The sequence below is a fragment of the Aotus nancymaae genome, unplaced genomic scaffold (genome assembly GCF_030222135.1).
Source record: "Aotus nancymaae isolate 86718 unplaced genomic scaffold, 86718_ANA_hifiasm-v0.15.2.pri h1tg000097l, whole genome shotgun sequence".
In the NCBI taxonomy this organism is placed as follows: Eukaryota; Metazoa; Chordata; class Mammalia; order Primates; family Aotidae; genus Aotus; species Aotus nancymaae.
The window spans coordinates 1,914,432-1,938,004 of NW_026988512.1; the positions used below are offsets into that span (position 1 = coordinate 1,914,432).

At 44.0% G+C, this 23,573-nt stretch overlaps 1 protein-coding gene across 4 annotated transcripts; it reads left to right on the forward strand.

Moving 5' to 3' along the window:
* Positions 1-4,332: 4,332 nt before the first annotated feature.
* Positions 4,333-23,529, forward strand: AP3M2 (adaptor related protein complex 3 subunit mu 2). Of its 4 annotated transcripts, none has more exons than XM_064370038.1 (9): positions 4,333-4,391; positions 5,929-6,270; positions 9,830-10,001; positions 15,099-15,236; positions 17,492-17,577; positions 17,876-18,009; positions 19,598-19,805; positions 20,101-20,245; positions 21,144-21,389. In XM_064370038.1, the coding sequence occupies exons 2-9, from the start codon at positions 5,998-6,000 to the stop codon at positions 21,302-21,304; spliced, it is 1,317 nt and encodes a 438-aa protein (XP_064226108.1). In that variant the 5' UTR covers positions 4,333-4,391; positions 5,929-5,997; the 3' UTR covers positions 21,305-21,389. The 4 variants fall into 4 exon arrangements, with proteins under 4 accessions (XP_064226108.1, XP_064226107.1, XP_064226109.1 ...); XM_064370037.1 differs by lacking the exon at positions 4,333-4,391 and adding an exon at positions 5,199-5,850; XM_064370039.1 differs by lacking the exon at positions 4,333-4,391 and adding an exon at positions 21,396-21,489 and having other exon boundaries at positions 5,864-6,270; positions 21,144-21,265.
* The last annotated feature ends 44 nt before the right edge of the window (positions 23,530-23,573 follow it).

Here is a 23,573-nt window from a genome sequence, read left to right on the forward strand (position 1 = left end):
TGCTGTTTGACCTTGGGAAGGTTATTTAAGCAGTCTGTGTAGCTTCCTCACCTATGAAAAGGGGATCACAACAGTAATTCATCTTGGAATAGTTGGGGGATTAAATGATTCCAGATCCTCCTGTCTTATGTGAACTCTTAAATTTGGAGTGTCCCTGGAATCTGGTTCTCTTCTCTCTCCATGCTCTTTCCCTCAGTCATCTCAACAGGTCCTACTACTTTAAATACCCATATGCTGAAAACACCCAAATTTACATCTCAAGCCCAGCCTACTCTCCTGAATTCTGGGCTCATATGTCCAGCTGCCTTCTCAACATCTCCACTTGGATAGCTAATGGAGCTCACAGATATATTGATGTAGTTTGGATGTTTGTCCCCTCCAAATCTCATGTGGAAATGTGATCCCCAGTTTGGGAGGTGGGTTTAGTAGAAGATGTCATGGGGGTGGATCCCTCATGAATGGCTTCCCTTATGAATCGTGAATCACCTCAAGTGATCCCCATGGTAATGAGTGAGTTCTTGCTCTGTTGAGAGACCTGGTTGCTTAAAGGAGCCTGGCACCTCCTCTCTCTTGCTCGCTCCTGCTTTCACCATGTGACTGCCTACTCCCCTTTCACATTCAGCCATGAGTAAAAGCTTCCTGAGGCCTCACCAGAAGTCGAGCAGATGCTGATATCACCCTTGCATAGCCTACATAACCATGAGCCAAAGAAACCTCTTTTCTTTATATTATAAATCACTGAGTGTCAGGTCTTCCGTTACAGCCTGAGGCCCACTGCTTTGTGATTGCTTTGTTTTTTTGTTGTTGTTGTTGTTTTTTAGCTCATCAGCTATTGCTAGTGTTAGTGTATCTTATGTGTGGCCCAAGACAATTCTTATTCCAATGAGGTCCAGGGAAGCCGAAAGATTGGAAACCCCTGCTTTATAGCAATGCAAAATGGACCAACACATACAATGAACTTAACCAAAACCAAACTTCTGAGTTTTCTCCCTTCCAACCTGCCCTACCCATAGTCTTTCTTTTCCTTCCTTCCTTTCTTTTTTTCCCTAAGTTTTCTCCCGTCCAACCTGACCTACCCATAGTCTGTCTTTCTCTTTCCTTTCTGTCTGTCTGTCTCTTTTTGACGCAGTCTCTCGCTCTGTTGCCCGGGCTGGAGTGCAGTGGTATAATCTTGGCTCACTGCAACTTCTGCTTCCCAGGTGCAAGCAATTCTTTTGCCTCAGCTCCTGAGTAGCTGGGAATACAGGTGCCTACACTACGCCTGGCTAATTTTTGTATTTTTAGTAGAGAGAGCGTTTTACCATGTTGGCCAGGCTAGTCTGGAACTCCTGACCTTAGGTGATCTATCTGCTCAGCCTCCCAAAGTGCTGGGATTACAGGTGTGAGCCACCTGGCCCACCCACAGTGTTTCTAGTCCAGCTGATGAAACTATCCTTCTTCATGGTGAAGCTCAGTGGCCCTCCCTGCTCTCTTGTTCTCACTCCCCACATCCCACCCATCTGGAAATCCAGCTGGCTCCTCTTGGAGACTACATGCACAGTCCACCTCCTCCTCACCACCTCCGTGGCTACAGCCTGGCCCGAGCTCCATCACCTCTCACTGGGGCCACTGCATCGGCCTCCTCACTGGTCTCCTTCCACAGTCTTCTCAACCCAGAAGACTGATAAATTTGATCCTTTCACTCCTTTGTTCAAACCCTCCATGGGCTCTCCCTTTCATAACCAGAATCTTCAAAAGAGCTTTCAATCCCCTGTGTGATCAGACCGCCCACCCTGTAACCTTGTCTCCTCCTTTACCCTGTGCCCATTTCACTCCAGCCACACTGCCACCCTTCCTGCTCTGGGAACTCCCCAGGAGCATTCTGGCCTCCTGGCTTTGCAGTGCCTGTTCCCTTTGCTAGAATGCTCTCCCGTGAAATCTCCCCATAGTTAACTCTTTTGTCTTCTTCAAGTCTTTGTGCTAATCTCTCTTCTCAATGAGGCTTATTCTCACTACTTTCTTAAATCTGTAACTTGCTCTCCAATCCCATAACATTCTTGATAGAGTTTTTTTTTCTCATTGCGCATGCCATCTTCTAACCTACTGTTTACTTATGTTTATTGATTATTATGTGTCTTTCCCCACTAGAATATAAGCTTCACTAGGACAGGAATTTTTGTCTTTTTTTTTTTTGAGACAGAGTCTCTCTGTCACCCAGGCTGGAGTGTAGTGGGGCGATCTTAGCTCACTGCAACCTCAGCCTCCTGGGTTCAAGCAACACTCCTGTCTCAGCATCCTGAGTAACTGGGACCACAGGCATGTGCCACCATGCCTGGCTAATTTTTTAATTTTAGTAGAGACAGGATTTCATCATGTTGGCCAGGCTGGTCTTGAACTCCTGACCTCAAGTGATCTGCCCATGTGAGCCTCCCAAAGTGTTGGGATTACAGGCATGAGCCACCTCGCCTGGCCCCAAAGGATTTTTGTCTTTTGTTTACTTTTGTTATGTATCCAAGTACTAGAACAGTGCCTGGCACATGGGAGGGCTCACTAAATATTTGTGGAATGGTACTTACAAATTATAAAACAGTGTATGGCACGCAGTGTTTTATAAATATTAACAATTCCAAGGTTCATAATCACCTGGCTCCTACTTAGCTTTTCAGCCTCACCTCCCTGCACTCTTTCTCCCATTCCAGCTCAGCTACTTAACTTGCTCATCTCCAGAGCCTTCCATGTGTACTCTTTTCTCTGTCCATCTATCCCTGCATTTGAGGGATCCAGTCTCATTTTCAGGTTTCAAGGTAGAGGGTCTTCCCTTACTCGAGGCCAGCCATCTCTACAGCACTCCTCCCACCCACTAAGCATTCCTTATTCTTTACACTGCATTGCAATCCCTTGCTTCTCATTTGTCTTTTTTTTTTTTTTTCTGCTTAATATATTTTTTTTCTCATTTGTCTTTCTTGCTGGGCCCTGTAACTACAGGGCCGATGCCTGTGACAGCAGTCATTGTAGCATCTCCAGCACCCAGCACAGGACGATACGTGGGGGTTTTCAGCAAATGTGAATTCAGGGAATGAATGAGAAACGCTCACAGCAGCGACTGCATTTCTTCACCTTTGACACACATTACCGCGTGTTATAGTATCGCACGCTGCTCCTTAGAGCATAACTATTGCTAGCACTTTTCAATTCAGTCCTCACAACTCGAGGAGGGAGGTACTATCCGCGTCCTTATTTGAGAAGTAGGCAGGAGGTAAAGTTCCTTGTCACGGTCACCGAGGTTGTAAGTGTCGGAGCAGGTTCAAGCCAAGTCCTCTGGCACCAGCGTCCCGAGGCCCACCCAGCGTCACATCATTTTGCCATTTTGCTTCTGGCTTTTCTCTTTACTTCAAAATCAGTCAAGTTATCTGCCCTTAGCAAGCGCGGAGAGAAGCCCCCGCACCACCTCAACAAAGGGCTTGTGGGGGGGGAGCGGCCCCGCACACTCCATCTCACCAAAGTGAAAACTAGAGCCAGGGAGGGCGAGCGCCTCATCGGCGAGGTCGCCACTGTCACCGGCGCGCACCGCCGGGTCCACGGATGGCGACGCCTCCCGCATCCGGGCCTGACTGCCAGCGTCACGGGGGCGGCCCCGGTCCTGATTCCCACTCCACACCTTCGCGGATCACGACGACTGAGACCACTCAAAAGCGTGTCCAAGTCCTGACCGGGGTCTCCAACGAGGCGGAGAGGCCCGCCCAGCCCCTCACGCCCCGGCTGGGAACCGAGATTCCGGAGGGTGGGCGCCCTGCCGCGGCCCCGCCGGAGTCGGGGTCCAGGGCTCGGCGCTAGTAGCGCCACTGCCAGTCTCGCCGACTTGACCCAGGGCCCGGCACACAGCCGAGAAGGCCGCTCTTCCCAAAGGCGCTCATGGAGTGGAGTGTAGCCGCCACCCTCAGGATTTAACACCCGCTCGGCGCTGTCAGCAACTCGTGGCCGCAAGCCACCCATCCCCGGCACACTCACGCCAGCGCCCCCTCCAGGCGCACTCCGCAATCACGCGAGCCGCGGCCGCCCCAGCCCTTTGTGACTGGATGACTGGGGCCGAACGGCTCGCACTGCCCTCGACCTTCAATCAGGGCTCGAGGCTGTAGAGCTGCACCAATCGGAGATAACTGGTGCCTCAAGAGGGCCAATCGGAGGCCTCGAGCCCGATAACACCGAGAGCTGCCAACAGCGATCAATCAGAGGGGGAGGAGCGGCTTCCGGTCGCCCAATCAGCGGCCTTCAGGAGAGGATCGTGGGCGGAGCGGTTGCATAGCCCTGGGGCCGGCCAATCAGCGGGCGAGCGGCTGCCTCAACGCCCGCGGTGGGCGGGGCGGGGCCTGTCCGCGCCTAGGAGCGTTGGGCGCTGCGAACAGCTAGGCTTGGTGAGGCGTGCGGTCGACCCCCTCGGCCTGGGGCGGGGGCGGGGATGGGGGCGCGCGATGGTCGGGGCGGAGATGCGCGGGGCGGAGATGCGCGGGGCGGGGACGGGGTCTCCGGATGCTGCCTGGCGGCTTCTCAGGGCTGCAGGACGCGGCGGGGCTCGGTGAGGGGCCGGGTTCAGGGCTCGGTGAGGGGGTCCGCCCCGGCGCCGCGGCGGCGGGAGGAGGGGACACTGTTGCCATGACAGCGCACGTGCGCTCGCCGGCGCGGCCCGGAGCCCCTGCGCTTGTACCTCGGAACGCGCGCGCCCCTTCAGCCCGGCCCCTGCCTGCTCTCGCCCCGGGGCCTCTGTCGCCGCCGGCTGTGGGCTAGGGCCAGCACAGGGACCGCCGGCCTGGGCCGCCGCTTCTCCCTGGTACCCCGCGCTGCCCGGCTTTCCCTTCCTCCCGCTGTCTCGTCCCGGCAGAGGTATTGAGCTCGCCCCGGAGCGCTGGGCACCGCAGGCCTCTGCGTTTTGACCACCGGCGCCGGTTCGTGGAATGGTCACATCCTGGCGACTGGTACCGGAGAGATGCAGCCGCCAGAGGGACTTGGGGTGTCTGTCCCCAGGGGAATCTCTTCATCGAGGCGAGGTCTCGCTGTATTTCCGAGGCTGGTCTCGAACTCCTGGGCTCCAGCGATCTGCCGATGGAGGCCTCCACAAGCGCTGGGTTCACAGGGTTCACAACCGGGAGCCTAGAGGGATCTTTTTAAAGGCCCCCGATGTCTTTCTGCATTAACAAGTGCTTAAGGAGTGCTCAGAGAATAGGTCTGATTGGATGAATTAAAGACCCCCAAGGACCAGTTCTGTCCGGCAGAAATAGAAAGAGAATCACACTTATAATTGTATATGTTCTGGAAACTACCTTAAAATAATAAAACAGGTTAAATTCATTTTAATATATTTGATTTAACCTAGTATATCCCAAATATTACAGCATATAATCAATATTAAATTATTGATGTTTGAAATTCTTTTTTTTCATACAAAGCCTTCCAAATTTGTCGTGTGTCTTACAGCACATCTCAGTTGGTACCAGCCATCTTTCAAGTGCTCCCTGGTCCCATTTGGCCAGTGGCTATCGTATTAAGCTGCATATTTCTTGTTTATGTGTGAGCTGTGGCCAAAACATAATATCAAATTCAGTGTTCTTCGAAGCCGTCCTCAAAGAACACTGATTATGTTGCAGTCAGGCAACACAAAACATGAGGCACGGTCCTTTTCTTCAAGGAGCTTGCAGTTCGGTTCAGTAAACACCCAACGATTAAGTAGAATTTTAAATGGATGCAATTCAGGCGATAGTAAAGATAACCGGGAGTATATGATTGACAGATGGCTGATCATTATCCTTTGGAAGTCAAGGGAGGGCTATCTTCATACTCATGCAGGAGGGGAAGATTGGGCCTGGTCTTGAAAGATGGGTAAGTCTTGGACTGTTGGAGAAGATAGGGAGGGTGGTTTGGTTGAATGGAACTGAATATTGCTACTTTTGTTTTTAGAGTTGGAAATTCACATCCTGAGGCTTTCAGACTGAAAAAGGCTTTCTTCTGTCACTGACAGTCGCCACCATGATCCATAGTCTTTTCTTGATCAACTCCTCTGGAGACATCTTCCTGGAGAAACACTGGAAAAGCGTGGTCAGCCGTTCTGTTTGTGATTACTTTTTTGAGGCTCAAGAGAGAGCTACTGAGGCAGAAAATGTGCCTCCAGTTATCCCTACCCCTCACCACTATCTCTTAAGTGTTTACCGCCACAAGATCTTTTTTGTAGCTGTTATCCAGACGGAGGTCCCCCCTCTGTTTGTCATTGAGTTTCTTCACCGAGTGGTGGACACATTTCAGGTTCGTGAATGTGGGAAAGTTCATATATGTAAACTGTGAAGTTCATATAGTCCTATTTCCACTGTATAAAGCCTCCATTAAGAAAAACAAAAAATCTGGCCGGGTGCGATAGCTCACGCCTGTAATCCCAGCATTTTGGGAGGCGGGGGGATGGTCAGGAGTTCACATGGTCAGGAGTTCGATACCAGCACGGCCAACATGATGAAACCCCGTCTCTACTAAAACAAGCCTGTGCCTGTAATTCCAGCCACTCAGGGGGCTGAGGCAGGAGAATTGCTTGAACCCAGGAGGTGGCGGTTGCAGTGAACCGAGATCGCGCCACTGCACTTCAGCCTGGGCGACGGAGCAAGACTCTCTCAAAAAAGAAACTTAAAAAAAAAAAAGAAAACTCTGGTATTACTCACTTCCTCTCCCATCTAATAAGATTCTGGTTTCTTTTTATTGAATTGGCTGCATACAAAATGACAATTGGAATGTTTTTGAACCTGTTGCATGGGAAAGCCACCCTATGTGCGATGTCTGTATATAGCCTTTCTGCTTCTGGTTCTACTTTTTACTCATAAATTGGAATTTAGATTGTTTTTGCTGGTGGTCTTGATGCTAACCATTGTTACCTATGTTGCTTTGAGTTGTATCAGAAAGTGATTGTGTAAAGTGATAGAAAAGAAAAAGTAGAAAAAGCTAAGGAATGCTTAATTTAACTGTCCCAGGTGGCGTAATTCATGAACCTGTACTGCTTCTCAGGTTTGGGGTGGTTCCTTTTTTTTTTTTTTTGAGACGGTGTCTTGCTCTGTCGCCAAGCTGGAGTGCGGTGGCACAAACTTGGCTCACTGCAACCTCCGCCTCCTGGGTTCAAGCGATTCTTCCGCCTCAGCCTCCCGAGTAGCTGGGACCACAGGCACGCGCCACCATGCCCGGCTATTTTTTGTATTTTTAGTAGAGACAGGGTTTCACCATGTTGGCCAGGATGGTCTTGATCTCTTGACCTCGTGATCCGCCCACCTCGGCCTCCCAAAGTGCTGGGATTACAGGCGTGAGCCACCGCGCCCGGCCTGGGGTGGTTCTTAATGGCACGAAAGTGCTACTGATGAGCTCTCCTTGCAGAGATGAGATTGGGAAACATAATGTGCCCATAAGAATTTACTGAGCCGTTTTATGAGGCACAGTTTTCATTTTAAGCTTTTTCTTCAGAAATAGATTTTAAGGATTTAGGGAGCGGTGTCTAAGGGAGGTCAGTGATACCAGGACTGATACCACCACTTGCGGCACAGGAGTTTAGACGGTGCCAACTCTGATTCACGCAGAGCCCTCTCCCAACAGAACCACTCATCTTCTGACTGTTGTGGTTATTTGCATAACTCAAATGAGAAGCAAGGGCCCTTTGGTTTAATGTCTGTGTCATATGAGGTCTGGAATGAGTCATATGAATACTGGAATTGTGGAATTGGAGACAAGACTGAGGACCCACACGTTATGATCAAAGTTAAAAAGCAAGTCAAACAGTCCTTTCTCTGGTACTCGTATCTGCACCACATCTAGAACAACTTCCCTTCCCAAGAGAATTAAAATAGGTTTTATGTTTTTCCCTGCAAATACTCTCCGATAGTACTGGTATTCTGGAATTTCAGTTCTCATGCAGCATACTGGCCCCTTTGCAGTGGAAACCTAAGTATGATAAGCCCCGGTATGTGAAAGAACCAGAAGAACCCAGGAGTTGTGATCCTAAACCACTTTAACTGGGCCTTTTTATGATTTCCACATGTGACACTTTACCCATTCTAAGATTAACAGTCCCGCTGGTGAAACTGACAGCTGCTTCATATGGCCATACTAATATTATGTAACTTATTACAAGACAGGACGTGAGAAGAATTGTTTGTCTAGTTGAAACCACAGAGGAATTTGGGAAAACAAAGTAAAGTTGCTAATTTGGAAGTCTGAGACTTCAGAGCTTGTCATTTTTGAAGCGGTTGTTAAAAGTCAACGGACATATCCCGATTATCGTGTCTTCTCCGATGTGCGTCCTCTCTGGCAGCATGATTTTTCCAGGACCTGAATGTGACAGGAGCGGCTCCCCTGGAGAATCGCAGGCTCGCCAGCTGCAGCACTTGTTCGTATTGTGAGGCACCTTTCCAGCTGCTTACTTCACATGACGCCTGGTTTATAAACCCTAGTGAAGTGTTTTATTTTTAAAAATTAAATCACTCTTGGGAAGGAAATGTGTGACTTTTTCTTCTTTTAAATTCTCATTCAAAATGAGAATTTTCCTCTTATAAAGAGAAAATCTTTTTGTTTTAGGAATACATTCCTAACTCTTAGGTGACCCAGGTGTTGGAATCTCATGGATAAATGATGTTATCTAATGTAATTTAGACTCTAGTAGAGTCTGTTCAATTTTGGATGTCAAAGAAAGGGAAAGATGGTAAAACAACCTGGAAACCATGCCTTACCATGAATAGTGCAAGTGTCTTGGAAGTGTGGCCCTGAGAAGAAAAAACTGAAGTGAAAACTCGTAGTTTTCAAATCATTGCAGGGCGGTTACGTACACTTGCTTTGTAAAGCAGCTGGGAGACAAATTTCAGTTTAGCAAAAGAATGAACCTTGGAATGATCAGAGCTGTTCATGAATGGAATGGACTTTCTTAAAAAGGGTAAATTTTCCTTCATTCTATGAGTTCAAGAGGGTTTTGTGACCTTTTCAGAGGCCCTGTAAAAGGCCATACTGACATTGCTAGAAGGAACATTGAATGGCCACAAACATTTCTTTCTAAATAATTATCATGCATTCCATTTTGTAGTGCTTTATAGTTTACAAAGTACATTCATGAGCGTTAGTGCTGAATTAGTCACGCCTAGTTCTTACAGCCCTGTGCCTCCAGTGGTTACCCTGATTATACCGTTAAAGAATCAAGATAGAACTTAGTTAACATGACTTAATCTAACAAATGACAAAATTATAATCCAAGTCTTCTGGTTTGAAATCCAGCGCTTTTCCCACAATCCAGATAATTTAGCATCTAAGGTTAGTTTTTAAATAAAAGGATAGTGTTCTTAGAATCCTAGCATCTTAAGGATGATCGAGAGGAATTCTCGGGTGTGCTAGCTTGTCCCTTCATTTCGTTTTTTTCCTATCTCAACTCTTACTCACTGCGTGAATGTTAAGAAATAGCACAGCAGTAGGGGTAAAGATTTTCATGGACTCTTCTTTGTTATATCGAGTATTATTTTGTATAATTCTTTCAAATTCTTGTTCATAAGCACATATAATAAGATTCAATTTTGTATTCTGTGTATTTTATCAAGTTAAGGAAATTAACCCAAGAGATTAAGTAAGTTCCCCTTGTTTGTAGTAATGACAGTCGTACCAAAAGCCAGGCTAGTGCTCTCCACCAAACAGACTGCCTAAGAGGACGGTGGTTATGCTGCATTCCCTCACTGTAGAAGAGTACCCCAAAAACACATGGACAGGCCAGATCCTCATTCTCTGTAGGCACATTCTTATATTTATTTATTTATTTACAGTATTTGAGTGATAAATGTGTGTATTCTGTCTCCATCAGGATTATTTTGGAGTCTGTTCAGAGCCAGTGATCAAAGACAATGTGGTTGTGGTTTATGAGGTATTGGAAGAGATGCTTGACAATGGTTTTCCATTGGCTACTGAGTCGAACATTCTTAAAGAACTCATAAAGCCTCCCACTATCCTTCGAACGGTCGTCAACACCATCACAGGTATGGCGGAGGGGGAAGCCGAAAGAGAGCAGCCATCCTGCAGCCTGAGTGGCTTAGTCCAGTGTTGCACATTGTTTTGAATGTTTGTCTTTGGGGATCTCAGGTGTCCTAGTGCGTTAATTTTGCTCTTTGTAGATTTTTTTTCTTTTGAGACGGTCTCTTGCTCTGTCACCCAGGCTGGAGTGCAGTGGCGCCATCTCGGCTCACACAACCTCCACCCCCTGGGTTGAAGTGATTCACCTGCTTTAGCCTCCCGAGTACTTGGGATTACAGGCATGCACCACCACACCCAACTAATTTTTGTATTTTTAGTAGAGATGGGGTTTCACTATGTTGACCAGGCTGGTCTTGAACTCCTGATCTTAGAGGATCTTCCTGCCTCGTCCTCCCAAAGTGTCAGAATTATAGGCATGAGCCACCGCGCCTGGGCACTCTTGTAGACTGAGTACAACCTGAAATAATATTTTTGCTTTGTGGAAAATACCTTGATTTTAATGGCAAAATGAAACATTCTTTATAAAATTTTTTTTTCTGATTACAGAAGAAACACATGATTATTGTAGAAACTTAAAGAAATACATAAAAGCACAAAGAATATAAAAATCACTCTTAATCCCACGACACTTTTAACATATGGTACTTTATGAACGTTATCGCATGATGATAGCTTCTACCTTTTTTTTTTTTTTGAGATGGAGTCTTGCTATGTCACCCAGGCTGGAATGCAGTGGCGCGATCTTGGCTCACTATAACCTTCACCTGGGCTCAAGCAATTCTCCTGCCTCAGCCTCCCGAGTAGCTGGGACTATAGGCACACGCCACCATGCCCAGCTAATTTTTGTATTTTCTAGTACAGATGGGGTTTCATCATGTTGGCCATGTTGGTCTTGAACTCCTGACCTCAAGTGATCCAACCACCTCAGCCTCCGAAAGTTTTGGTATTACAGGTGGGGGCCACCTCACCCGGCCTTCATTTTTAATTATTTATAGTTTACTTCCATGTGGAGTGGACCCTAAGTTATTTACTGAATCCCTATTTATGATGTTACTGATTTTTTTGTTCTTTTAAATAACAAGGATTACCATTCTTATACTTGAACCTTGGTGCACATCTGGGATGATTTCTTTTAAGTAGTAGAAGTAGCAATGCTGTGTCAAGGGATGTGTATATTTTTAAGGACTATAATGCATTGCCCTCCAGAAAATTTAGGCCAATTTATACTTTCAGTAGCAATTTCAATATACTGTAGTCAACCCTATTATTATTAATAATTTTTTAGAAATAGTGGTAATTTGATAGTTTATTAATATCTTGTATTTACACAGTCATTTTTTGTTATTAAGGAGACTAAAATCTTTTCAATTATTTATTGTCTGTTTTTTCCTCTACTGTAAATCACCGTTTCATGTACTGTGTTCATTTTTTGGTTGTTGATGTGTTTTTCTTTTTTAATATGGATTTAAAATAATCTCTTTTATGTCTTTTGAATACTGCATTACCGAATTTATTTTTACAAACTGTCACTTGTAATTTAACTTTGTTCTGGTGTTTAGTCACATTTTAAATGTTTTGATTTAATCAAATTAATCATTCTGTTTCATTAAGGTTTTACATTTTGGGACTTGTTTAATGCATAAACAAGCATTTTCATGGAATTTTACAAACTGATTGAAAAATACTTTTAAAAAAGTATAAATATTTAAAAAAGTATAAATATTGCCATAGCCGGGACAGTTTTGAAAAAAAAATTACAAAGGGGTTGTTGGGAGGATTTGCCCTGTCAAATATCAAGACAAGTTTATATAGTACACAAGACAAATACTCCTGCAGAAGACATACTACAAACGCCAAGAGAGTTTTGAAAATAATTTTTTTAAAAAAAGGAAAGATGAAATGTGTCCTGCCAGATAGAAGATATATTACAGGTTGAACATCCCAAATCCAAAATCCAGAATGCTCTATAATCCAAAACTTTTTGAGCAGTGACATGACTCTCAAAGGTAATGCTCATTGGAGGATTTCAGATTTTTGGATTCAGAATGCTTGACTGTTATAATCCAAATATTCCAAAATTTGAAACACTTCTGGTCCTGAACATTTCAGATAAAATTACTCAACTTGTATGAAGTTTGGGTAGGTTTTTGGTTTTTTTTTTTGAGGCGGAGTCTCACTCTGTCACCCATGCTGGAGTGCAGTGGCATAATCTCGGCTCACTGCAACCTCTGCCTCCCAGGTTGAAGCGATTCTCCTGCTTCAGCCTCCTGAGTAGCTGGGATTACAGTTGTGCACCACCACGCCTAGCTAATTTTTCTATTTGTAGTAGGGGTGGAGTTTCACCATGTTGGTCAGGCTGGTCTCAAACTCCTGACCTCATGATCTGCCCACTTTGGCCTCCCAAAGTGCTGGGATTACAGGCGTGAGCCATTGCCCCCAGCCAAGTTTGGGTAGTTTTAAAAATTTGATATTTGTCCAGTAAGAGACAGTTAGATTATTGGGATAAAATAGTCCAGAAACAGACCCTTGTTTTTATAGGAATTTGGTGTAGATAGATGTGGTCATTTATCAAATCAGTGGACCAGGAGCAGTTGTTAACTATATTGTACTGGGACAGTCAGCTTCAATATGGAAAAAATTAAGTCCCTCCACTTCACACTGTGCACAAAATAAATTCCAGCTAGGTTAAGGAGTTAAGCACAAACAAACTTTATTATTATTAGACAAAATAGAATTTCTTTTTGATCAGAGAAGGGTAAATCCTTTTTAAAAGACTTTTCTTCTAGTTTGTTTATTATTTTATTTTTGGATTTAATTCTTTAATCCATTTGAAAATTATCTTGGTGGCCAGGCACAGTGGCTCACGCCTGTAATCCCAGCACTTTGGGAGGCCAAGGCTGGCAGTTCACCTGAGATCAGGAGTCCAAGATCAGCCTGGTCAACATGGTGAAACCCTGTCTCTACTAAAAATACAAAAGTTAGCCAGGCATGGTGGCAGGCGCCTGTAATCTCAGCTACTTGGGAGGCTGAGGCAGGAGAGTTGCTTGAACCTGGGAGGCGGAGGTTGCGGTGAGCTGAGATCACGCCATTGCACTCTGCCCTGGGCAATAAGAGCGAAACTCCATCTCAAAAAAAAAGAAAAAAAATTATCTTGATATACAATAATGTTTATTTCTTCAAAATAGTTTTTCTAGCACCATTGTATAATTTATCCCTTTTCCCTGTTTTAGAGGGACATTTCTGTCTTGTCCTGTCATTATGGATTCTCGGTCTGTTTTTATGCTTTCCTACCTTTTCCCTTGACTGCTTTGATTATTATATTTTGATGATACATTTGAATACTTAGTTCCTCTTTTTAAGAAAACAAATTTGGTGGTTTCTTCAATATTCTAAGTTTATTTTAAGCCTTAAAAATTTTGTTAGTACCTGAATCATTTATGAATATTATGAAGTTAGTTAAGCCTGTATCTCACTTTAATCTAGAAAAGGGTATCTGAGAACCACTTCTGAAAAGCTGAAATGGGCCTGACACATTGGCTCACACCTGTAATCCCAGCACTTTGAGAGGCCAAGACAGGAGGATCACTCGATCACAGGAGTTTGAAACCAGCCTGGGCAACGTGGTGAAACCCTGTCTTTATAAAAAATAACAGAACTTAGCCAGGCTTAGTGGCACATGCCTGTGGTCCCTGCTACTCTGGAGGCTAAGGTGGGAGGATCACCTGAGCCCAGGAGGTCTAGGCTGTAGTGAGTTGTGACTGTGCCTGTGAATAATCACTGCATTCCAGCATGGGCAACATAGGAAGACCCTATCTCTTAAAATGATTTTTTTAGTCAGGTGTAGTGGCTCACACCTGTAATCCCAGCACTTTGGGAGGTCGAGGCAGGTGGATCACAAGGTCAGGAGTTCAAGACCAGCCTGGCCAACATGGTGAAACCCCTTCTCTACTAAAAATACAAAATTATCCAGGTGTGGTAGCGTGTGCCTATAGTCCCAGCTACTCAGGAGGCTGATGTAGGAGAATTGCTTGAACCTGGGAGGCAGAGGTTGTAGTGAGCTGAGATCGCACCACTGCACTCCAGCCTGGTCAACACAGCGAGACTCTGTCTCAGAAAAAAATTTTTTTTTTTTTTTTTTTTTGAGATGGAGTCTCGCTCTTGTTACCCAGTCTGGAGTGCAATGGCACGATCTCGGCTCACCGCAACCTCCGCCTCCCGGGTTCAAGCAATTCTCCTGCCTCAGCCTCCTGAGTAGCTGGGATTACAGGCATGCACCACCATGCCCAACTAATTTTTTGTATTTTTAGTAGAGACGGGGTTTCACCATGTTGACCAGGATAGTCTCGATCTCTTGACCTCGTGATCCACCCTCCTCGGCCTCCCAAAGTGCTGGGATTACAGGCGTGAGCCACCGCGCCCGGCCCAAAAAAATATGTTTTTAAAGAGAGAGAAAAAATAAAATGATCCAGGTAATGGAAGAAGGAAATATAATTCAAACTAATGTATTTTATTATGTTATTATAAAACCTTTTGAATTTTAAAAAAATTTTATGCCTGTAAAGGAAAAAAACAAGAAATTGGTCTCTAATTCTTAAAGACAGAGAGGGATCAAATTTGTGTTTTCCTAAGTTTCGGTATTGGAGCTTAGGAATGAGACCGATCATATTGATACATACATTTTAATACCTACCATAAATGTACCTAAGAACCTACCTCAGGCTCAGATACTATTTTTACCCATGAAATTTTTATATCAATATGTAGATTACCAACTCTACTGAAAGCCAATACATTATTTAAGCTGCAAGCTATTGTGGAATCTGAGATACTAAGTTCAGGTTACTTTCAAAACCAAATATATCTGTTTCTCAGGTAACTTTTTCTTAAACCTTTATTCTGCTTGAAGAGGCAGACCAGATGGCAACAAGGGGTTTTAAAAATAGGCTAGGTTGCCCTGTATGGAAGTTGGGAAAACTCTCTTTTGTTTGAAAAATTATTCAATTAAGCGCATGAATAGTGGGAGCATAGAAACATCTAGGGAAGTGTTCTGTGGTTTCTAGAGTCAAATTGGTGTTAAAATACAGTAATATTAATTATCTCAGGAAGCACCAATGTGGGTGACCAACTTCCCACTGGCCAGCTGTCAGTGGTGCCTTGGCGACGGACGGGGGTGAAATACACCAACAATGAGGCCTATTTTGATGTGATTGAAGAGATTGATGCCATAATTGATAAATCAGGTAGGTGCTTTTAATATGTTCTCAGAAATATGAAAATAGAAAGGGGCCTCTTTCATATATAATGCTTGTAGTTACAGAATTAATCCCCATTCAAGGTTATCTACTTTAAATTAGATGTCTACTTTGTGTCGGGCACTGTGCTGGGTACTGGAAGTGGACTTTAATATTACGATGCAGACCAGGGTTTATTTCATACATTTACTTGCTTTATTGGTCTTAACCTCTTGAATAAAAAAGAGAAGTAACAGGCCAGATGCAGTGATTCATGCCTGTAATCCCAGCACCTTGGGAAGCCGAGGTGGGAAGATTGCTTGAGCCCAGGAGTTCAAGATCAGCCTGAACAACATAGTGAGACACTGGACAACATAGTGAGAAAAGTGAAGAAAATTAGCTGAGCATAGTGGTGCATGCCTATATTCCCAGCTTTGCACAGGGCTGAGGCAGGAGAATTGCTTGACCCCGGGAGGCAGAGGTTGCAGTGAGCTGAGATAGTACCACTGCACTCCATCTCAAAAAAAAAAAAAATTTGTAAAAAGTTCTCTTCACATTAGTGAACTTATTCATTCAACAAATGTTTATTGAAAACTTGCATCACAGCACAGTGCTAGACAGTCGGCACTTGAAGATGCGTGAGACATAGTCTGTGGCTGCAGAAAGCTCGGTTAAATCTAGTGAGGGAGAAAGGAAGTTAAAAAGGTGGAGCGTATGAGACGTGCCCACCCCTGAAGAAAGCGTAACAGAGACACGGGAGTGTTTATGCTTCATCGGCGTGAAATGAAGTGAGTAAGATGCGTGGATTTGGGAGCAAATTATGCACAAACATCACAGTATTGAGCAAAAAATCAGATGTATAAGATTATAGACAGTGGGATTACATGTATATGAAGTTTGAAAACAGATGCAATTTAGTCTGAGGTAATAGAAGTCTGAATTCTGGGGATGTGGATTACCTGGGATGGTAAGAGGGCGTGCTTGGATGCTGAAAATGTTTCTTGCTGTAGCCAGTACTTGCATAAATGTGTATATATTTAAAAAATCATTGAGCTGTACACGTTAAGATTTTACATTTTACTGTTTTATCTCAATGAAAAAGTAAAATATATATGGCCAGATCATGAAGAACTTTGCCTGCCTCTTTAAGGAGGGCAGTTGTGAGTGACTGCAGAGTTTTAAGTTGGGGAGTGACTTGATGAGACTTGTAGTTTAGAGTGATTAGTCCAGCTGTGGTGTGAAGAATGGCCTGAAGTGGGGCAGGCGTGAAGGCAGGGAGCAGCTAGGAGGCTGTTGCTGAAGTCCAGGCCCAAAGCATAGATGTCCATAGTGCAGTGAGGACAGAGAGGAATGCACAGACCAGAGAGAGGTGAGTCCTAGAAAAGAGAAGAGCTGATCATTGACTGGACATGGGTGGAGGAAGTGGACGTCATCAGGGATGCGCCTGTGTTTCTGGCTTAGGCAGCGGGCTGAAGAGTGCTATCATACAGATGTGGAAATTAGATAGTGCTATCATACAGATGTGGAAATGAGAGCAGCGGGTCCAGGGTGTGAGAGAATGGACTCACTTCTGACATGTGCCTCAGTGACATCCAAGTGGAGATATCCATTAGGCAGGAATGGGGCTGAACTTGAAAAGGAATAGGTAATGATAGGCCATGAATGAACATTGAAGCCTTGGGAAGTAGGAGAGTGTATAAGGTTAAAGAAAATAGACGTTCAGAGCTGAAAAAGCATCTAAGGGACGTGCAAAGAAAGAGAACCTGCTGAAGACATTGAGGAAGTGGAGCTGGGAAGGTAGGAGGACACCAGGAGAGGTTAGGACAGAGGGCGGAAGTGATAGACAGTGACACGTGCCACAGAGAGGCCCTGTAGGATAGAGACCAGGAGTGACCACTCACTTTAGCAGCAGAGATACGGAGAACAGTTTCTGATAGGAAATTTTCTCGACTGTTGGCTGAAATAATGATGCTCTGTTTAATTCTGATACTAGACTGAAAACTTTTGGCTAGGAACTACCTCATTAATCTTTTTATCACCATTACCTCATCATAGTGTCTCGTACTTGATGTGCAGTTGATAAGCGTTCAGAATGATGGATAGATGGATTGTATAAATGAATTGGATGGTTAGACAGAAAGAAAGAAAGGGAGAGAGAGTAAGGGGAAGGAAAGAGGAAAAGAAGGAGGGATGAAGTAAGTTTGTTGAGAAGGACAGAGAAGTATTCAATAATCTGTGCTCTTTTTGTCTTATTCCTGTCTCAGGCTCCACAATTACTGCTGAGATCCAGGGGGTGATTGATGCCTGTGTCAAGCTGACTGGCATGCCGGACCTTACACTTTCCTTCATGGTAAAATCCTGGGCCAGAGATTGAGCTCTTGGGATGAGAAATGAAATGCTGCTGGAAAGACAGAGTAGTGGGAATGGAATAGAGCAAGAAGAAATAATTAGGACAGCCACAAAGCTTGTATCAGGCTTGAATTTTCTAGAAGTTAATACATGATTTCTGTGTGTGTGTGTGTGTGTGTGTGTGTGTGTGTGTGTGTGTGGTGTGTTTTAATTAAAAAAACAGCATTTAAATTGCTTTCCTGAAAGCACTGTGCGTGTTTAATTCCCACTTCTTGCTTCTCCTCTCCTGGTGACTGTAGAACCCTAGGTTGTTGGATGATGTCAGCTTCCATCCTTGTGTTCGTTTCAAGCGCTGGGAATCTGAGCGCATCCTCTCCTTCATCCCTCCTGATGGAAACTTCCGCCTGCTCTCTTACCATGTCAGTGCACAGAAGTAAGCAGCTCTTATAATTAAGAATGGAATCTGTGTATGTATGTGTAGTGGAAACTGTGTCTGTAGTGATTAAGAACTCAGGCTCTAAAGTTACCTGGGTTCACATTCCAGCTTCTGTGGTTACTAATTGGGTAACCTCAGGTAAGTTGCTTAACCTCTCTCTCTGTTTTCTCATCTGTGAACTGAAAATAATAAAGTGCTTTGTTCTGAGGATTAAAGAAGAGAATCTGAATAGTGCTTAACACAAAGAAGCGCTCATTAAGTTTCCCGTTATTTTTGTTGTTGTCACATGTCTAAACAAGAACATTATTTTTTCAAATCAGAATCTGCTGTGTTCAATACCTCTCATCGAAAAGAAGCATTAAGTTATGCTGTGAAAAAGCAGAAAATTCAGTGATTTTTGGTCTTGAACATTCTCTTTAATTTGGAATCTAAAGGGTTTTGGAAGCAGTGTTGTATAGCATAAGGCATACAGACAGAAGAGAGTCAGGAGACCCCAGAATGACCAGTCCCTTCTCATGGAATAAATCATTTGGGAAAATATCAGTGTTTGAGGTCAGAGCCTCTGGAGTCACACTCCCTGAACTTAAACCCCATCTTCAGTACTTAGAACCTTGGGCAAGATACTTAAGGACATCAGTATTCATCTATAAAATCAGTACCTACTGCATAATTACAGTAGCAGTATCTACTTCATACTTATTGGGAGGATTAAACGCAGTAGGAGTTAAATGGATAGAAACCATTTAGCATAGTGACTGGCAGACAGGAAGTACTCAATAAATGTTAGGAACTGTTATTACTTCGGGATTATTCTGTGACTTCTCTGAGTCCTTTTCTTCTGTCAAATCATGACAGCCTACTTTACCTTATGGGATTTTTGTAAGGACCAGATGAGGTCAGATGAAAGCATCCTAAAAAAATGTATAGAGACAGGTGGATCACTTGAGCCCAAGAGTTCAAGATCAACATGGGCAACATGACCAAACACGGTCTATACAGAAAAAAATATAAAGATTAGCTGGGTGTGGTGTTCTGTGCCTGTGGTTCCAGCTACTCAGGAGGCAGAGGTAGGAAGATCACTTGAGCCCGGTAGGCTGAGGCTGCAGTAAGCTATGATCGTGCCACTACACTCCAACTGGGTAACAGAGCCAGACCCTCTCTCTCTAAAAAAAAAAAAAAAAACAAAAAAAAAATATATATATATATATAAAAGGTCTGTGAGCTATGAATCTTTTTCTCCCCAGTGCAAATGATGATTGGTCACATGTTACAAGTTAAAAACAGACGTAGTGACAATACATTTTTGTACATTATGCCTTTCTCATAGTAGTATACTCTTTGATTTTGTTTATATTATTCAGAGTCATCAGAAAAGTTAGCTTACTTACTAGACAGTATCTTAGCTTTTCAAAAAGAAAAAAATAGATTACTGGGGTTTTTTTCTGTTTATTTTTTCAGATAAAAAGTAAGGACATAGTTAAGGGAGAAGAAGCTACCAACAGGGCAGAAAGAGCATCATGTGGAAGGAGGAAACTGCCATTTTCCCAGTGCACAAATGAAATGGCTCTTTGTCTCTCATTTCCAGTCTGGTTGCAATCCCAGTGTATGTCAAACATAACATCAGTTTCCGGGACAGTAGTTCCCTAGGACGCTTTGAAATAACGGTGGGACCCAAGCAGACGATGGGGAAGACCATCGAGGGAGTGACTGTCACCAGCCAGATGCCCAAGGGGGTCCTGAACATGAGCCTCACTCCATCGCAGGGGACGCACACGTTCGACCCGGTCACAAAGGTAGGAATGGGTGGGACATCTTGAATTGCTGATGTTAAGCAGAGACCAGTCTGCAGGCTCTCTCTGCGTAGACTCTAGACCTTGTTTGGAAGGCGAGATGAATCAAAGGGAACTTGTTTTCTCCTGTGAGATAACTTAAAGTAACACATAGGATTCTCAATGGAAAGATACCCAGAGGCAGCTTATAATGTTTTGAAAAGGTGCCCTGAGGTTAGATCTCAGCCACCTCAAATGCAGGATTCTGCTGTAACTGTTTTTTGGAAAGACCACTTCTCCATTTTTATTTTCTTTGAAGATGCTATCTTGGGATGTAGGAAAAATAAATCCACAAAAGCTACCAAGTTTGAAGGGGACCATGAGTCTTCAGGCTGGAGCTTCCAAACCAGATGAAAACCCCACAATTAACCTGCAGTTTAAGATCCAGCAGCTGGCCATTTCTGGTAAGTGACCCAGAGCTCAAGAGGCTCCAAAGGGAACAAAAACGGCTTTCTCCCACATGGCGCAGATGGCAGGAAGCCGTTCTGGGTTTCCTGTTTACAAGGTTTAGTTTCATTACCTGATATCCAATCTTTAGTAACATATTTTCTGGCACATTTCTGGGGAAAATTTACAATCCTTACTTTGAAGTTGGCATAAGTGACCTGAATAAAAGTGCATAAGACACTGAGAAAGAAACAGTATTGATAGACAGAAGTGTTCACCAGCCGTTTTTGGATCATCCTAGGGTTGTTCATTTCAGGTTCCCAAGGTTTTCAGTATGAGAATGCATGTGTATTCTCAGCTATAACTGAAAAGAGGCATTTCCACTCCTTTCTCCTAATTTCAGAAGACTTTCATGTTTGCTCTTATTTCTATTTTGGAACCACTGGGCCTCTCCAGGTCAGTTCTCTGTAATCTGTGCCGACTTTAGCGCGATAGAAATCGGTTACCACTTTGGGGACATTTACTAGGTACCGGGCACTGTTTTAAGCTCTTTTCATATGTTTTCTCTTTTAATCCTTAGAACAACTCTGATGTGGAAAGGAGATGATTTTAGCTTTATTTGAAGTTTCTGTTTTTCTCTACATACAGGCCTTATACAATTTATGTGATTGAAATTCATTTAAATTATAAACTCTTCCATCTTAAAACAATAAAGCTCTATGTGGTATAAAATATTTTTGGCTTAGGCTAGTGAGAATACTTAGAAAGCATTCATTTATTAATTCATTACTTTCGATGTTAATTCCTTTAGTTACAGTTCACTATTCATTTGTTTTGTTATGAATTCATTTATTCCATCCAATACTTTGAGAAAAATCATGCAGTGGTCTAATGTTTTCCTTATCCTCATTTCAGTCAGCACATCACTTTGTGCCCTTTCCACTTCAGGGACAGGTCTTCTCATAGGTAGCTTTTCTGTTGGAGCCTTTTTTTGCTGTCAGTGTCTGTCCCAAGACTGGAGAATCCATCTGCTCTGCGTAAGTGGTTCCCTGTCACAGAGATGCCCATCCCACTGACCTTGGTGTATTGAAGTGAATGGAAACAGTCATGCGACCTGCTCGTTTTGAATAATCCTCGTCTTATTTTCCCTGTCTGCCTCCTTTCTAGGCCTCAAGGTGAATCGTCTGGATATGTATGGAGAAAAGTACAAACCCTTTAAGGGCATAAAATACATGACCAAAGCGGGAAAGTTCCAAGTTCGAACCTGAAGGGAGCGTTTGCAGAGGGAATCGTCTTGCACACTTTTTCATTTCTTACTTGTCTAAAAGTAAAAAAATACCAGCCTGTCTCCTAGGTCCGTCGCCTCCTGGACTCACCCGCTCCCTTTTTTCCTTAGCCTTCAGTGCCATGGAACTAATCAAGGGAGGAAAAGGTCACCAGGGAGAACTGGACAGAACTGAAACAGCAACACCAGTTCTCAAGGACGAGGTGTGTGATGAGGGTAGGATACTCGGTGCTTACGTAACCATTTTAAACATGGTTTCTATAGGAAAGACCAGCATTTGTTAGCTTGCTTGGCTTTAATTATCTAAAGCCAATGAAACACTTCTTTGTTGATTTTTTAAGGTAGAAAGATTAGAAAGAAAGATGGGAAGAAAATGAATGTTAGTCAAGGAAAGGCCAGTTAAGGGTCTGATCTGTGAAGAAGAAGAAAGAGGAAATAGAAGTGAAGGAGTTATGAGGAGACACTTACGGGCTGGGAAGGAAAGAGTTGAGTTGCTTTCTTTCTGATTCCTCTACTCATATGTAGAAAACACTTGTACTTCTGGAAACAGACTGGAAACTTCTTAAATTTGAGTCTACAATTGACATGCAAACCCCAGTGGAATCAGATTTTCCCTCGAAGACCATCATGGTATCAAACTAGTTTTCAGACACTGCCTGTTGCTGGCCATCAGCACTTGGTCTCTTATCTTCAGTGAGAAGGTGACCCGTCTTCTTCCCACGATGGCTGCCTAAAATGCCTCTTTCTCACCCAGAACAGTTCTACGCACTTCCTTTTGCAGAGTTCACCAGCCGTTTTCCTGTTACCTGATTGTTCCACAAGATTTTTGAAAAGTAGGAGAGTTTCAGAGAAGCCAATCCCGTAATCCCAGTGCAGCCACAGTTTGTGTGTCCTCATAGTGGGGTAGAGGGGGCCGACTCATTTCCCATGAAGGTGGGCACGGCTGTGAGTGAGCTCATATGGTCACGCGTCAGTGCTGGACTGGTACCGGACCCTAACCTTCCCATTGGAAACGTCCATCTGTCTCCCTGGGAAAAGAGAGAGCTTCCCGTCAAGGGCGTGGTTGATCCTTGAAGCTGCCTGGTAAAGTTCTTTCCTCACAGTCGTGTTTTGTACTAGATCATATATTCATTAATATCTACCAGTCCCTTTTCATTCTAAGACTAAACATTTCCTCTAAATCTCTGAGTAAAATCCATGCTGTAGGAAGAAGGACTTCGTTGATCATAGGTGTAAGCAACCCAGTTTAAGAAACATGGCTACTAAAGGGCTACCTCAGGCTTGCTTTCCCAGTGGGTCGTTTTTGTCCTAGTTCAGTGTGTCTATTACTATTTAAATATTTATACAAAAGGCTTCTTGTTTAATTATAGCTTAAGGAATGATACTGTGCTCTGCTTCGTGTGTGGAGAAAAAGGAAGACCCTAACTCTCCACACCCTAGAATTTTTCTCTAAATACTTGTGCAGTTTTGCTAGTTTTATCTTCTGACTTTGGGACTAGTTTTGCTGCAGAGTTGTGTTGCTTTGGGATTTTCCTCTGGGATAAACTGTGCTGTACACACATCACTCCGCAGTTTGTCCCGGAGTGACATACACACCGACCACGGAAAGGGAAGCATCTCTGCCTGTGGGTTCCCAAGTCCTTGGAAGCACTTTTCCTGAGGGACCTACAGGATTCTAAGGTTTCCTGGGTCACAGAACAACTGATCTTGGTCCCTGAATATTTTTAGGTTTGTAAATGCAGCTGTTTTGTTTCCTCTAGAACTCAGGCTGTTTCAAGGGAAGTACCTAAGAAGAAATAGAGAGTTTCTAGAGTCAGGGACCTGCAGGTTTAAGCACAGATGAAATGACTGTCGTGTCACGGGTGCAGCAGGCCGTGGAGTGCAGCGGGCATCGCCGCCACCATCCCTGATCAGCATAAGCGCAGGGTGTCTCCATCGAGCTGTTCGGCTCCATGTGTGTTCAACGTGCAGAAGCAGCTTCCGTGTTTGAGTTTAATAAAGTTGAGTTTCACCAGTCCTCTGTGTCCTCAGTGGTTTGTTACCAGGCCTAACAAAGGTGC

Excerpts from the sequence above, each read along its gene's own strand:
- AP3M2 (XM_064370038.1), top strand. The coding sequence starts at position 5,998 with ATGATCCATAGTCTTTTCTTGATCAACTCCTCTGGAGACATCTTCCTG. Across the intron at positions 10,002-15,098 it reads GGTCGTCAACACCATCACAG|GAAGCACCAATGTGGGTGAC; the intron begins GTATGGCGGAGG and ends TAATTATCTCAG. Across the intron at positions 18,010-19,597 it reads TACCATGTCAGTGCACAGAA|TCTGGTTGCAATCCCAGTGT; the intron begins GTAAGCAGCTCT and ends TCTCATTTCCAG.